General features: G+C 36.2%; 1 protein-coding gene across 2 annotated transcripts in view; it reads left to right on the top strand.

Annotated features, from left to right (window-relative positions):
• LOC150078833 (uncharacterized) overlaps positions 1-15,023 on the top strand; it is a 198,783-nt gene that overhangs the window by 19,952 nt on the left and 163,808 nt on the right. For both annotated transcript variants that reach the window (XM_090384142.1, XM_090384141.1), the window contains exons 2-4: positions 55-204; positions 6,915-6,998; positions 14,113-14,244. In XM_090384142.1, the coding sequence (XP_090240268.1) occupies positions 55-204; positions 6,915-6,998; positions 14,113-14,244 (366 nt within the window). The remainder of the gene's footprint in view (positions 1-54; positions 205-6,914; positions 6,999-14,112; positions 14,245-15,023) is intronic.

Below are 15,023 nucleotides of genomic sequence, written 5' to 3'. Positions count from 1 at the left end.
ATTATTAAGTACATATCTGGTTTAAATTTAATAATCAGAACTCGTTTTCCCTAGGAAAAGGTTAAGTTGCTAGAAAATTATGCCCAGCAACTTTCAGAGCAGAATGAATTATTAGTGTCAACATTAGCAAGTCTTGAACGTGAAACTGCACACAGAGTTATTCAAATGGAAAAGAGATTGAAAAGCAGTGCAAAATCAACAATGGTAAGAGTTATCTTATATGATGTCATTAAATATGGAGAGAGATAAGATCTAAAGAGGGAAAATGACCAAAATTATCCTATTCTCAAAATAAGACATATTTTATTTTAAAGAAATTTTAGGTCAGTAACACCCCTTTGAATACTATAGGCATGTGGGGGACATTTTTATATTGTTCAGTGGAGATTTCTCAAATTTTTAATAGAGAAATTTTAGTTCTCTTGAATATTATTACTAGTTATACCTGGATTTACAGAATGGTTTTATAATTCAAAAGAGTATAGATAAGAAATAAATTAAAGAACTAAATAAAAACATCTCAATTATATAAATTATTCATAATTAACATGTTGGTATGTGAGTGCCAATAAATTAGTTAAGGACCATTTATGAATGATTTATTAAAGCAATTAGAAAATTTTTACAAAAACTTGAATCAGTAAAAAACTTATTTTTTCGCATTTATGTTGAACATAAAAAAACATGGGAGTATATGTTTACTTGTGCTTATGTTAAAATTTAATTAATTACAGTGAAATTTTACAATTAAATTTCATTAAATTCATAGTTCTCAAAGCAGTTATCTAGTTTGCCTGAGGTGATGAATGTGATTTTTCTAACTAATCACTTTAGTTAAAATTTAATTAATTACTCTGCAAAGAGTATACGGCAATGTGGATGTCCTTCTAATAGAACTTATGAGAATTAGTCTTATCACAGTTTCTTTTAAACTTGGTTTAAAAATAATTAAATGCTAATATTTAAAATATCTGATTATTATTGTTATATCATTTCTCCCTGTTGGGGGGGGATTTCCACCCCATGACGAGTACTAGTACCAAATGCACAGAGTGGTTGTTATGTTATGTGTTTGTGGAATTCGTTGTAGGTGTTCTCTGGGAGGCCTATTACTGCTAGGCTCTTGTGTAGGGTATTTGGCACCATGCCGGTGATTGACATGGTGATCGGAATGGGCATTACTTGTTCGATTGTTATTCATTATTATTATTAGTAGTAGTAGAACCAGCAAATGATGTAAGGTAGCAAGCTTAAAAAGAAATGCTATCTGTCTCATCTGTCCATCCCTTCTAATATGTCCAGTTCTTTAAATTTATTCAAGCTACCTACTTCCACAACACCATATGATAATTTGTTCCAACAATCAGTTACTCTCTTGCTGAAAGCAAATTATCCCACTTCTGTCCTGCAGCCAACCTTTTTCAATTTAAGTTAATGTTCCCTTGTGTGTATTGTCTGAGAAAGAGTTAGAATACCAACATCAAGTTTGTGCAATCCATTTAAAGCCTTAAACACTTAAGTCAGGTCTCCTTGTAAATGTTTGGTTTCCAAGTGCTGTGGTTTGCATAACCAAAGTCTTTTGTAGTAAGAGTACCCCTTTGTGTTTGTTGTTTGCTAATTTGGTTGCTTTCCTCTGCATTCATTCTAAGAGAGTCACATCTCTCTTAGGATGAGGCTTCCAGACCTGTATGCAGTACTCAAGATGTGGCCTAACTGTGGGATAATCACCTCCTTATTATTATTATTATTAGCCACATGGTACAAGGAAGCCTGAGGCTTATGCTGCACCAGCCAAAAAAAAAAATTCCCGAGTTACCCTGAGAAAAAGAGAGAGAGAGAGAAAAGTAGAAAGGAATCACCAAGAAAGAGAAGAATGATGATATCCAGCTCAGGACCCTGGGTTGCCAAGCCCATACTCACCAGATGTGAGCCACTGGTAAAGTTCCTGTATATCATTGACAGAACCCTATGAGCTGTTCTAGCAGCCTATCTGTACTATTTAGAGAACTTGTTTGACTCTTCAAATTTCCCTAGGGCTCGCTCATTCTTCATTACCTTCAGCAGTGTGGTACCACCTTCAACTGATTTTTGCAACTGATTGTTGCAAAAATACAGTTAAAACTGTATTTTTGCAATCCTCGTGATTTCGAGTGCTGTTATATTGGAATGTGTAAAAGCTTCCATAAAATTGCCACAAAGCAGGACGAAGTATTATTGGTTTGATACACTGTGATCAGTGAACCTAATGCATACCACAAGAAATGGCCTCTCAGACAATGATACCTCCTATAGCTTAACAATTAAGACAGTACATTGAATTAGCAGCAAGCATTTTCCATATCCAAACATGTCCACACTGTAAGTACATATACCATGACTTGTTGCTCCACAGGGCTGATTTCCATTGATCCACAGGCTAGGTTTGGTGTGCCTTATTCCATACAAATCAGCAAAGTGCATTTTTTTTTTTCTTATGCAAGTCTTGTTGCTGCAGATCTTTCATGAAACTTCTGCAGGTTTGCCTTACAGGTCCAAACTTGGGTACTCTAGGGTATAATGGCTAGATGAGGTAACTAGCTGTCTCAAGTTGCATTAGGCCCTAATCCGTCAATATTTTACACTTAACTAGTAATTCTTGTGCTCATTGTTCACCCCTTGACTTCCATTTCTTGACAGTTGTCAACTCAGAAATGTTAATTCTTGAGTAATACTGCATACAAACATTTTTCTCATATGATTTCCAATTGTCATTCCCTTCTGAAATGCTGTTAGAAATGTACCAACTGTGTGGTACTACACTCAGGGACATGGAAAGTGAAAAAGACCTGGAGGTAATTGTGCAGTCAAATATGAAATTTGCTGAACAGTGCAAACAGGCTGCCAGGGCAGGTCATGGAGTCTTGTCAGTGATATATAGGAATTTTGCTAGCAGGAACAGGGAGGTGATTATTATTATTATTATTATTAGCTATATGGTTCAAGGAAGCCTGAGGCTTATGCTACACCAGCCAAAAAAAAAAAAAAAAAAATTCCCGAGTTACCCTGAGAGAGAGAAGTAGAAGGGAATCGCCAAGAAAGAGAAGAATGATATCCAGCTCAGGACTCTGGGTGTGCCAAAGCCCATACTCATCAGATCCCATTATACAAGGCAATGGTCAGGCCACACTTAGAGTACTGTGTACAGTTCTGGAGGCTTCATTTTAGGAAGGATGTAGAATTACTAGAACGAGTACAAAGAAGGGCAACAAGGTTGGTGAGAGGAACAAAGGGATGCTCTTACCAAGAAGGCTTAAGTTCTGCAAATTGCAGTGCCTGAAGAGTAGGCATCTGCGAGATGACCTGATTGAGGTGTATAAGGCCTTGAATGGGTTGAGTAAGCTGAATGCTGATGGGATTCTTCCTTTTGCTCAGAAGATTAAGAATCTGAGGGGTCACAGATTCAAATTGGGGAAAGACAGTTGGAGAATAGATGTGTGGAAATTTGTCTTTAGCCAGTGGTAGTTGATTGGCGGAACAGACTTCCATCTTTTGTTGTGGAAGTTGATAGCCTAAATAAATTTAAGGCTGAGCTGGACAGGCATTTGGTACAAATGGAGGGGTGAAATGGGAGGGTATTTTTTGGTGGATGCTGCATAAGCGTGCTTCCTTGCATCGTATGTCTCTACTAATGCTAATATTCCAGGAATCTGCCTGATCTATTATAGCCAATGGTGTACTGGAGCCAGCTTGCACTAGCTGGTGCAAGCCGATTGTTAAATTTTCAAGAATTTTGCAAGCTGGTTTTTAAACCGACAAGGCTATAAACTGTAGAGTGGCACACACTTCAATCCACAATGGCTAGTGGCATTTGGGCAATAAGCTTGTATATGGTGACATGGAAAATTCAGCTGGGGTGTGCTTATTTTGGCATCCTTTGTGCTTTTCTTTCCCTCATCCCCTTCCTTACACAGTGTGGGGATTATCTCTGCTAGCAGTTGTACAGGAATATTATTTCCAACAAACTGCTTAATTTTGTCTTGGGCTGCTTCTTCTTAAGGTAATGACATTCCTATGCTTGACATCTGTCAGAGTCTGCTTTTGTAGAATCGTTGTGAACCCGATAAGGTCATTACTCTAAGAAGGAGCAACCCAGAAAAAATTAAGATGTTTGCTGATAATAGAATTCATTTATACCTTCGGGGAGGATTGTAATTCCCACAAAGGGAGAAACCACCGCATAGTTTCCAAAGAGGGCAGGGGTGGTTAAAAAATTTACCAGCACCCCACTGATTATAGCTTTTGTTACCGATGCATCAAAAAAGCCCAAACCCAGGCATCTACTTGCTTTATCACAAATTCTATAATATATTTCAAATTAAGATCATTTCACTTCCCACATCTATCATATAGAAATGCAGCACCATTAGCTAGAGGTAACTCCACATACATCCCACAATGAGTACAAGCAATATAACCATGACTCCCAGTTGAATCACTAGTGACAATTCCCATGAGCCATATCATCTCTGCTATACAGGTAGTTCCCCACTTTATGAGTTAATTCGTTCCTAGTATGCGCTTGCAAAGTGGGAATTTATTTCCCATAGATGTAATGTTAAAAACAGGGGTTATGTTCTCAACAAGGAAATTTGATCATAATAATGTTAAATAAAGGTCAACAAAAAACAATATTTTATGCTTAAACAATGATTTTTTTATCCAAAGAAATGAAAACAGTCTTTAATATCAAGCAGAATATAATAATAAAGAAATTATTTATGTCATATAAATGTTAAAGAATGTTTATTCTTCATCATCATTGACTAAATCTACACACATATTGATGGTTTGTCACTTGATGATTCTTTAAGTCATTCCAGCTACATGTTTGCTTATGATCTTATATTTTGTTTCCATGTTGTCCTCTTCGCTGTTTCTTTTTATTAACATTCCTCTCCATAGTATTACTTCATTTTGACATACTGCACAGTATTAATAAGGAGATAAATTTGAAATCTGACAAGACAGCGAAAATGAAGAGCAACACAACCACTCTTTGTAAAATCAGCATGATAACTGCTTTATGTTATGTGAGTCAGTGAGAACCTCTCATCTGTTTGAACAATCAAATGCATGCACAGTAGTACTGTATTGTATAGCATGAGATATGGTTTTAAATGCAGTATTTTAATGTTTAGCATTTATTTATTGTGATTAATGTTCATATTTTTGATTTTGTTAATACTTGAAAAAAAAACTTGTAAAGCTGGAACTGCCTTTACATGCTATGCCTGTGAAAACCACATTTACCTGACACTAGACATGGTTATTTTTAATGTCAGGTGGATTCCACCAAAATTCCTGCCTTTGATGGTTTTATCCAAGTATACTTTTTGATCCAGTCATCCAGTATGAAAACTGAATGCAATTATGTGATCAAAAATTCTATTACTTTAACACAAATTTAGGATTTTAGACTACCAAAATTCTTGTTAGTGAATAAAAATCAGTTTCCTCACATTAAAATATTCAGTTGTTGTGTTACTTTATTTACTATACCTTTTGATTTATATATTATAATATTCAGTAGAATTTGTGAATAATTAAGTTATTTTATTTTATTTTTTATGTTACTGTATATTTGATTTCTTATAATGGGCTTTGCATATACAGGTGATTCACTACCAGTGCGACAAACTTGCAGGAAGTGTAGGGGGCACAAAGACGAATCGGAATCACATAGCATTGCAGGGTCCGAAATGCCTTCGTCATGCAGTAGAGGACGTTGAATGGGAGGTCACGTGAAAAGCGATCCCGCTGGAAGTCAGCATTTGTGAACCGGTTTCCGAGGCAGTAGGATGGACGTATGGAGCTGCGGACTGTAACGGGCGCGCCGCTCTGCACTTGTACCAGGAACGTTTCCCGCACAGGCATGCTCCTCATCATACGATTTTCGCACGTGTGCATAGAAGGTTACATGAGACTGGTTGTTTCACGAGAGGTACCATGAATCAAGAGCGAACGATGAGGATGCCAGACAATGAGGAGAATGTCCTACGTCTTGCAGAAGGCAATCCGAGTACGAGTACTCGAGCGATAGGCCAACGAGTGGGTATTTCCCAATCCACTGTATGGAGGATACTGTCAACAAATCAAATGAGCTCATACCATCTGCAACGCGTCCAATCATTGGAGCCTGCGGATTATCCACTCCGGAGGACTTTTGCTACTTGGTTTCTTCAACAGAAATGGTTCTCAAATGCTGACTTCCAGCGGGATCGCTGTTCACGCGACCTCCCGTTCAACGCCCTCTACCGCATGACGAAGGCATTTCGGACCCTGCAATGCTATGTGATTCCGATTCATCTTTGTGCCCCCTACACCTCCTGCAAGTTTGTTGCACTGGTAGTGAATCACCCTGTATATATATAATATGTGCATCAAAGAGAGAGAGAGAGAGAAGATGGGTTTGGGAATGTGAGTTTGGAATAGGAAGGCTGAAGAGGATACAGAATGCAATTTTATTTTCACTATATAAAGCCAGAAAAATTCCCTGTAATACTTGAATATGTATTACAGGGATTTTTTCTACAATTGCATCCTCTTCCCCACCCATATTATAGGGAGAGCTCGGTATATTCAGTTCAGTATGTAGAGGATCAGTTTTACAACAAAGTACAAGCTGAATTTCTGGGAAAAAAGTAGTAAAAGCTGAGAAAGTAAAAACTGAAAAAACTTATAACTTTTATTTTAACATATTAAGATTTGATTTCAGTGTAAGATTGCATAGTCTATCCATAGTATTACCCCTGTTGCATTTTTTAAGTGGAATACATATTTTTCTTATGTAATATAAGTTTGAATCAGTAACAAATGTCAATTATGAATTATTATATAAATTGCAAATACAGCATAGTTCATTTGTTTCTAAACAGGAAGCAGTAGTTAACCTTCATTCATATGAGCAGGAAATGAAAAAGTTAATTTCTGAAAGGTTACATATGGAAGCTACTTGTGAGGTAAAATTTTTTTGGGATGCAATGCGATGTATGTAAAATATTACATGCCTGAAAATTAAAACTTTTATTGAAGTTAGTTCACTTATACTTTTAAAATTTTGCACCATATAATTTACTAATTAATGAATAGCATATATTTTTAATACAATTTTATGTAGTTACTACAAGCTATGGAATGACAGCAATGCAATGTATATAATACATAATCATATATACATTCATTTAATGCTGTAGTTTCTGATTTAATGTTCATTAAATCAGAAACTACAGTGGTCTCAGTACTAATCCTTGGGGAACCTTACTTCTAATGTTAGACCAATCTGGAATAACCATTAATCGCAACCCTCTGCCTCCTACCTACAGCTGTCGTGTGATCCATCTTAGAATCTTACCTGTGATCCCAACACATTCAGGCTTATATGGTAACCTCTCTTGTGTGACCGAGCGAAAGCATTTCACTCAGTCCCGCACGAGATAAAATCAAAATAAACAATGTCAAAGTTGTTCCTTTCATTTGACACTGTTAAAGTAGCTATTCAGGTTCTGCATACTGTGCTACCCCATAGTATGCTGATTTCTGGCTTTAAATTCTGACACTCCTCTATATGTTATCAGTGATACAATGCCTTCATAATAATTTGTATTTGGTAGGCATAAAGCCTGAGCTCAGTTATGGTCTCCCATCACTTCTGGTAATATAGTTATATATCAGTATGTAGGCTTTCATTTTAATATTAACCATATGGTGCAAGGAAGCTTCAGCCAGCAAAAAATAAAATGAACTACTTATGCCATTTCCTTCTCACACAGGTAACTATTCAGCTGACCTTTGAATTTCAGTAAGCTGTTAGCCTCAACCTGTCAGGAGATAGCTTATTATAATAATCAACAACTTTCTGGCAAAAAAAAAAAAAACTTCTTACAATTATCTTTTCTAAGGTTACTCAGCTGTGAAGCTCCTTAATCCACATATTTGAAGACTTTACTTATATGGACTCCTTTTGCCAATTTCACCAGCTGCATTGCTCATATTTGAATCCTTTTAAGAAGCTCTGTTTTTTTTTCTCACCATACTTAGATACAGTATTTAAAGTGTATCTTACAATTGTCTCACATGGTGGGATTATGACCTGCCTACTTCTTCAAGCAAATGTTTGATAAATCATTGATGAGACTTCTTGCTGCCTGTCTGGACTATGTGGAGAACTTCAATTTTGCCCATCAATGTATAAGTTATTTTGGGGTTGCTATTCCCCACAAGTAAGTAAGACCTTGCATTTTGTTGCATTAGAAAGTAGCTGCCACTTTTCTGATCATCCCCAAAGTCCAAATCATCCTAAAGAAACTCTGATTGGTGCTGATCATTAACTACCCACCTGATTTTGACATCATTCCCTCTATCCTTTCATTAATCTCATTCAAGAAAATCAGAAACTGCAGTGGTCTCAGTGCTAATCCTTGGGTAACCTCACTTCTAATGTTAGACCAATCTGGAATAACCATTAATTGCAACCCTCTGGATTACTCACAGAGCAGTTGGTACAGTATGTCATCATTACACCACAAACTGAATCCTGAATATAGACATGCTACAATACTGTTTTGTTTTTTTAAATTATACACTATCTCTCAGTGGCAATTTTATTGCTTTGCGAAGTGATGCATGCCAGCTTAAGTACATCAGACAGTCTAATAAGTTCGTAAATATTCCTTACCACAGTGGCAAGTGTATTAGCATTAGTAGAGGCATATGCTAATGCTAATACACTTGCCACTGTGGTAAGGAATATTTACGAACTTATTAGACTGTCTGATGTACTTAAGCTGGCATGCACCACTTCGCAAAGCAATAAAATTGCCACTGAGAGATAGTGTATAATTTAAAAAAACAAAACAGTATTGTAGCATGTCTATGTTCAGGATTCAGTTTGTGGTGTAAAAAACGTGTGAAAATATAGCTGAACTCGTTTATAACGAGTTTCACTGGGCCACAAGATGTACTTGCTGTATCCGAGTACTCGTTATACCTGGGTTAGGTGATTCGGAAAAATAGAAGTTTAAAAACCAGAGGCAAATGTGAATTGCAAACTGTAAAAGATTAATCTACGTATGGAAATTATTTGTGGCCCTAAAAAGGGTCAATTGTTTCGAAAAGTGATTATCCAATTTTCAGGAACGAATGTAGGGTCATTTGACTGGTCGTCTTCTGCTTTTGTTTCAACTTTCTTCTGATCAGACTTAAGGCACTGAACACCTCTGCATCAGTATCGTCTGTAGTTTTGAAAAAACATGAAGGTTCTCTACACTGTCAACAGCTGCTCCATATGATGGAGGCTGAATGGAGTTTTCTTTTTCACTTTCTTCTCCTACTACTCGGATGGTTTCTACAGTGTCTTCTGTTGTAAGAGCTCCCGAAGTTATGACGTCATCATCTATATGCTCCCAACTGTCAATGTTTGAAAGTTGATTCAAATACTCTGGACTCCTTTTTTGCAACCACTTAGATAACAGAATGTGATCTTCCTCACCAGTAACATTATGTTACTTTGGATGAAATCCAGCCTTCTTGAAACAGTTTTGAATGCAGTTTTGTGAAACGCATCCCCACGCATCGCTCATAAAGCTTATAGCAATGAGAACAGAGATTTTCATTTCATTCCCTTGTTTATTCTGTCAATGAGCAAAAGGACCAAGTTGCGACGAATACGAGCTTTGAAACTTCTGATCTCACCTTGATCTATGGGTTATAGCACTGCTGTAGTGTTTGGAGGCAAAAAAATGAGCATTATGTGACTTAGATTGTCGACTTTCTGTGGATGTGCAGGACAGTTATCTACAACAAGTATAATTTTGTGTTTTTCTGTACGAAGATCTTTGTCCCACTTTTTGAGGTAATCCGTGAAAATATCTGAAGTCATCCAAGCTTTTCTGTTCAACATATAAGCCACTGGAAGTTGCTTCACATTCTTATATAACATAATATCTTTATTGCAATCAGTGAAATTTTTTTTTTACATGCATGCCTGATGCAATGTCCATAGCAAAAATGCTAGGGTTTAACATAGAAAGGAACTAAAACAGGTAAAAAAATAAGTTATAAACACACGAAAACAGTTTTTTTTTTGCAGGCCTTCAACACTGCATCTCTATTTTTTTACAGTGTCGAAGCAGTAGACGAAGAAAGTCTGTACTTCTTGCATATCTCTATGTTCTTCTGACCAGTCTACAGTTCTTCAGTAATTTCAGATTTTTCCTTCACTGATATTGCTTTTCTCTTTGACATTTTCAGGCTCTGAGATTGAAGCCAAGTTCCTCTTACTGACCTTTAAAAGGACAGTTTATAAAATTTTCTGCGAAATCCACTGTCCGAAACAATCAGCTTCAAAGCAGCAAATGCATCTAAGCTCTCTGGAGGTCTGCTTTTATCTATTCAGCAGTGGCCAATAGCTAGCTGCTGCAGAGGGGATAAAAGCAGACCTTTAGAGAGCTTAGAAGCATGCACTGCGTTGACGTTGATTGTTCTAGACAGTGGATTTCACAGGCAATTTTATAAACTTTCTTTTGAAGGACAAGTAGGAACTTTCTTCTTGTTTGTAAAGGATGACAAGTAGTGTTTGGTTTGCTGTACATGGCGGTATGTTCCCTCATTATGTCCGGGATGTGCTCATTATATCCAAACTGAATGCTATGTGTTTTTAAATGAGACCAAACAAAATATCTTAGTTTACTCATATTTGGGAGCTTATTGTAAGCAGGCTTGTTATAAACAAGTTTAACTGTATTTCTTTCAAAAAAAAAAAATTAACACTAACAACATACTACATAACTAATTTTGACCAATAGCCCATTGGAAGTTTTTACAAATATACTTTGATAAAAACACTTTGCAGTCCTTGACATTACTTTCATGATGTCAAGCATCATTTAATTTATTCACAGTTACTTTCAGCAGTGTCCAGATTTTTGATTCAGAGATGATAACAATTTTCCCATGAAAATACATACATGACAGTGAGAAATGCCAGCCATTTAAGTAACTGCATATGAAGGTTTTATCGAAGTTTGTTTATGTACGTATGTTTTTTTTTTTTTTTTTTTCTGGAATACTGATTTCCTTCCCTATACTAGATTTTCGGTGATTACATTTATATCATGTTAATTTTTTTTGTGAAATGAACATTCTTGCTGTTTACAGCAGGGTCACATGCAGAAATTTAAGATGAAAGGGGTTTAACCTGTTAAAAGGGCAAGGAGGTTATATCCTATTATATTTGTATTAGTAGTGGCAAATACAAGAAAGAAGAAAGCTTATACAGCGTCAGCCAAAAAAAAAAACTTTCTTATTTCACCCATCCATCCCCTCCAATAGTTTGTCTAGTTCTTTCTTGAATTTATATACACTATGCAGTTCCACAACAACAGATGGAAGTTTATTCCAGCAATCAATCACATGCTGGCTAAAGTCTGCACGTCTATTCTACAGCGACGCCTCCGTAACCAGGTGGGAAGGAGCAGCAGTGTGTAGCACACGCTTCTTGATTAGACTGGGGTTCGAGCCCATCACCACCAAATACGGAGGATGCGGAAAGGTCATGGAATGACCACCACATATCCCGGAGCAATATGGCCTTAGTTGCTAATGCTCCTAAAAATCAAATAACAAACAAATCTATTCTGCAACCATCCTTCCTCAATTTGAATTTATTCTCTCCCCCCCCCCATGTGCATAGTCTGAGCAAAGGTAATGATGACATCAGCATTGAGCTTGCTCAATCCATTCAAAGCATTCAAATCAGATCACTTTGCAGGTGCTTAGTCTGCAGAAACTGCAATTTGCAGAACTCAAGCCTATTTTGGTAAGATGATACTTACTTTCGTCAGGCTCGTTGCCCTTCTCTGCACCTGTTCCAGCAGATATACATCCTTTCTAATCTTATTTCTCCAGACCTGTATGCAATACTCAAGATATGGCTTACCCATTGCCTTTTAAAATGGAATAATCACTTCTTTATTCCTGGTAGCAAAGTTTCTATATATTATGAGAACACCCCATGAGCTGTCCTGTCAGCCTGTTTTCATTGCTCAGAAAACATAATATCTGACTGCACAGTTCCCGAGGTCTTTTTCATTTTCCACTACCCTGAGTGTAGTATAACATATAGTTGGTATGTTAATCTGGGATTATTGCTCTCCCAGTACAGCACCTTGCACTTGTCAATGTTAAACTTCAACTGCCATTCTCAACCCATCTGTCTAATTTTTTTATATCTTGTTGCAGTAGCTTATTCTGATTACCATCATTAACCATCCTGACAACCTTTGTATCATCTACAAACTTAGACATTTAGCCTGATATACTGTCATCATTAATAAATACAAAAAACAACGAGCCCAGCACTGAACCCTGGGGACTCGACTTATAACATTAGTCTATGAAGAGCAGTGTCCATTAATAATCACCCTCTGTCTTCTCCCATTCAACTGTCCATTTATCTAGAGCAGTAACTTGCCAGTAATGCTACACTTCTCCAATTTGTACAGCGATCTTTTATGTGCAATAGTATCAAAAGCTTTCTTGTAATCCAAGTTTACAATATCAAAATTATTTTTTATATTGAGTTCCTTTGTTTCTGTATCATACTATTCAAATGGGTTGGTGAGACGAGATCACCCCTTATAAAATCCATGGTCTGATGGCAGTATAATTGGATTCATGTCTGTGTGGTCCTGCAGCAGGTCTTGTACCAGAGATGTCATTATTTTCCCTGGAACAGGGAAAATCATCTCCAGTCCAGAGGGACCTCCTCTGAATTAAAAGGTGCTCTCATAATTATGGCTAAGGGTTTTCTTACTTCATTTGTTGTCTCCCTTAATATAACTGGATAGAACCCATCTACCCCATTGCCTTTTTTACGTTAAACTTCACCAATTTCTCTTCCTCTTTCCTCTCAGTTATCACAAAATCATTAAGCTTAATTTTAATTTTGATCAACTTCTGGCATTCCTCTCTCTAAAGAACTCTTCATGTATGAATGTGGATGCAAAATATGTATTCAGTTTGTTAGCAACCTGAGCAGGATCATCAACAGTTAAACCATCAATCTCAAGTGGACCAACATGATTCACCCTCTTCCTTCTGCTAATATAAATAAAGAAGTCTTTGCTGCTCTCCTTGGCAATCTTTGCCAGAGACGGTTCATAATCTGCCTTAGCTTGCCTAAACTCCTTTATGACTTGATTACAGAATAGTTTATATCTGTTGTAGGCTTCTGTATCACCTGATAATTTATATACATCCTATGCATTTTTTTTCTCTGCCACAAGTCTCATCAGTTCGTTTGACATCCATTTAGGTCAAAAGCTGGTACAGTATTTCTTAGTTGCTGTGAAAAGCCTAATCGCACATCTCTAGTCCCTAGCTCTTATAAGGTTACTTCCTTGGATGCTTCATATATAGAATTCTTTATCTTAATTTTCTTTTCTTCATATATTTGTTATACTTACTTTTGTGGATGGTTTATTGTTGTGAGTTGTAATTTCTTGCATTTTTGGTCTCAGTGCTATCAAGAGGATGCTCATCTAAATTTGTTATTTATTGGTCCGGAAACTTTATTACATTTGACTTATATTTATAATGTTCTAAAATTTTTGATGCCTGTTCCTTCCACTGTACTTTTTTCTTTTTTTTTTCTTTTTTTCATTTTTCTCTGCACTTTTCCGTTCTGCCTCCCTCTTATTTTACTTTATATACGTGTGTGTGTGTGTGTGTGTGTGTGTGTGTGTGTGTGTGTGTGTGTGTGTGTGTGTGTGTGTGTGTGTGTGTGTGTGTGTGTGTGTGTGTGTGTGTGTGTGTGTAAAATTATCTATATGTTCAACTTATTGTGGAATGTTTCCACAATAAGTTGAACATATAGCTAATTATAATTACAGGCACTTATAATGTCCAGTTGGCATATATACAATGGCATTAACATTGCACAAATGATTTCATAAAAGAAATATGTTAAAATCTAACAAGATTAGCATTAAGCATAAGTAATACTATGATAATATCCAACATGATTAACTTTATATATATATCTGTATATTGATTTTTTTTACTTCAATTTTATAGAAAGCTGAAGAGCAGCTGTCTGCCTTAAAAGTAGAGAATAATATTCTTAAGGAACAAAATTCTGGTTTGCATCATGATATTCAAGGACTTCTTCACATTATTCATCATGCTCGTTCAACAGGACATTGGGAAGTAAGTGATTAAACTATAAAACTTTTTGTGATAGTTGTTTGAAAAATGTGAATAAGTTTGTGAAGATTATTTTAAACTTGCTAAATGAAATAAATATTATTTGAATTAAAAAAGCAGTGTAATAATGTCCTCTTTCTAAATGCAGGAAGCATTAAGAAAGAGATGTGGTATCCATCTTTTAATATATAACCTATATATATAATTTAATTCTATATAGAGAGTTAATTTTAAATTCTTTAGTTAGATTTTTTCCTCACATCCATCCCACATGAAATCAAGTACATATATGTATATTTTTTGACAATATATAATTGAAGCTGAGCTACCCTTTGCAAGAGTCTCTGGGTATGATCAGGCTGCCATCCACAGAAACTGAACTTGGCCTGTTACAATATAAGATCGCTCATCGGTGAAGACAGGATATTAGAGCTGGAAAAGGAATTAGAAAATGTGAATTGGAATATCATCGGTTTGGCTGAAAGAAGAAGAAGAAATGAATCACTTATAAGTTTATCAAGTGGAAATCTGCTGTACACCAATGAAAACAGTGAAAGGAACGAAGGTGGAGTTGGTTTTCTGGTCCATAAAGATATAAAAAATAACATTTTGGAATACAATAGTACATCACCAAGGGTGTCAAGACTACTACTCAGAATTTCTAAGAGTTACAAGCTAAAGGTTACAATGATTTATGCACCAACATTGAGCGATGATGATGAAGAGGTTGCAAAAATGTACACTGAAATTGAGAGTCTTCTAGATGAGCAGAAAACCCACTA

This window comes from Mastigoproctus giganteus, chromosome 10, assembly GCF_048544385.1.
Source record: "Mastigoproctus giganteus isolate SK-2022 chromosome 10, ASM4854438v1, whole genome shotgun sequence".
Lineage (NCBI taxonomy): Eukaryota > Metazoa > Arthropoda > Arachnida > Uropygi > Thelyphonidae > Mastigoproctus > Mastigoproctus giganteus.
Note: the sequence above shows the minus strand (reverse complement) of the source record. Positions and strands in the feature narration are given on the sequence as shown.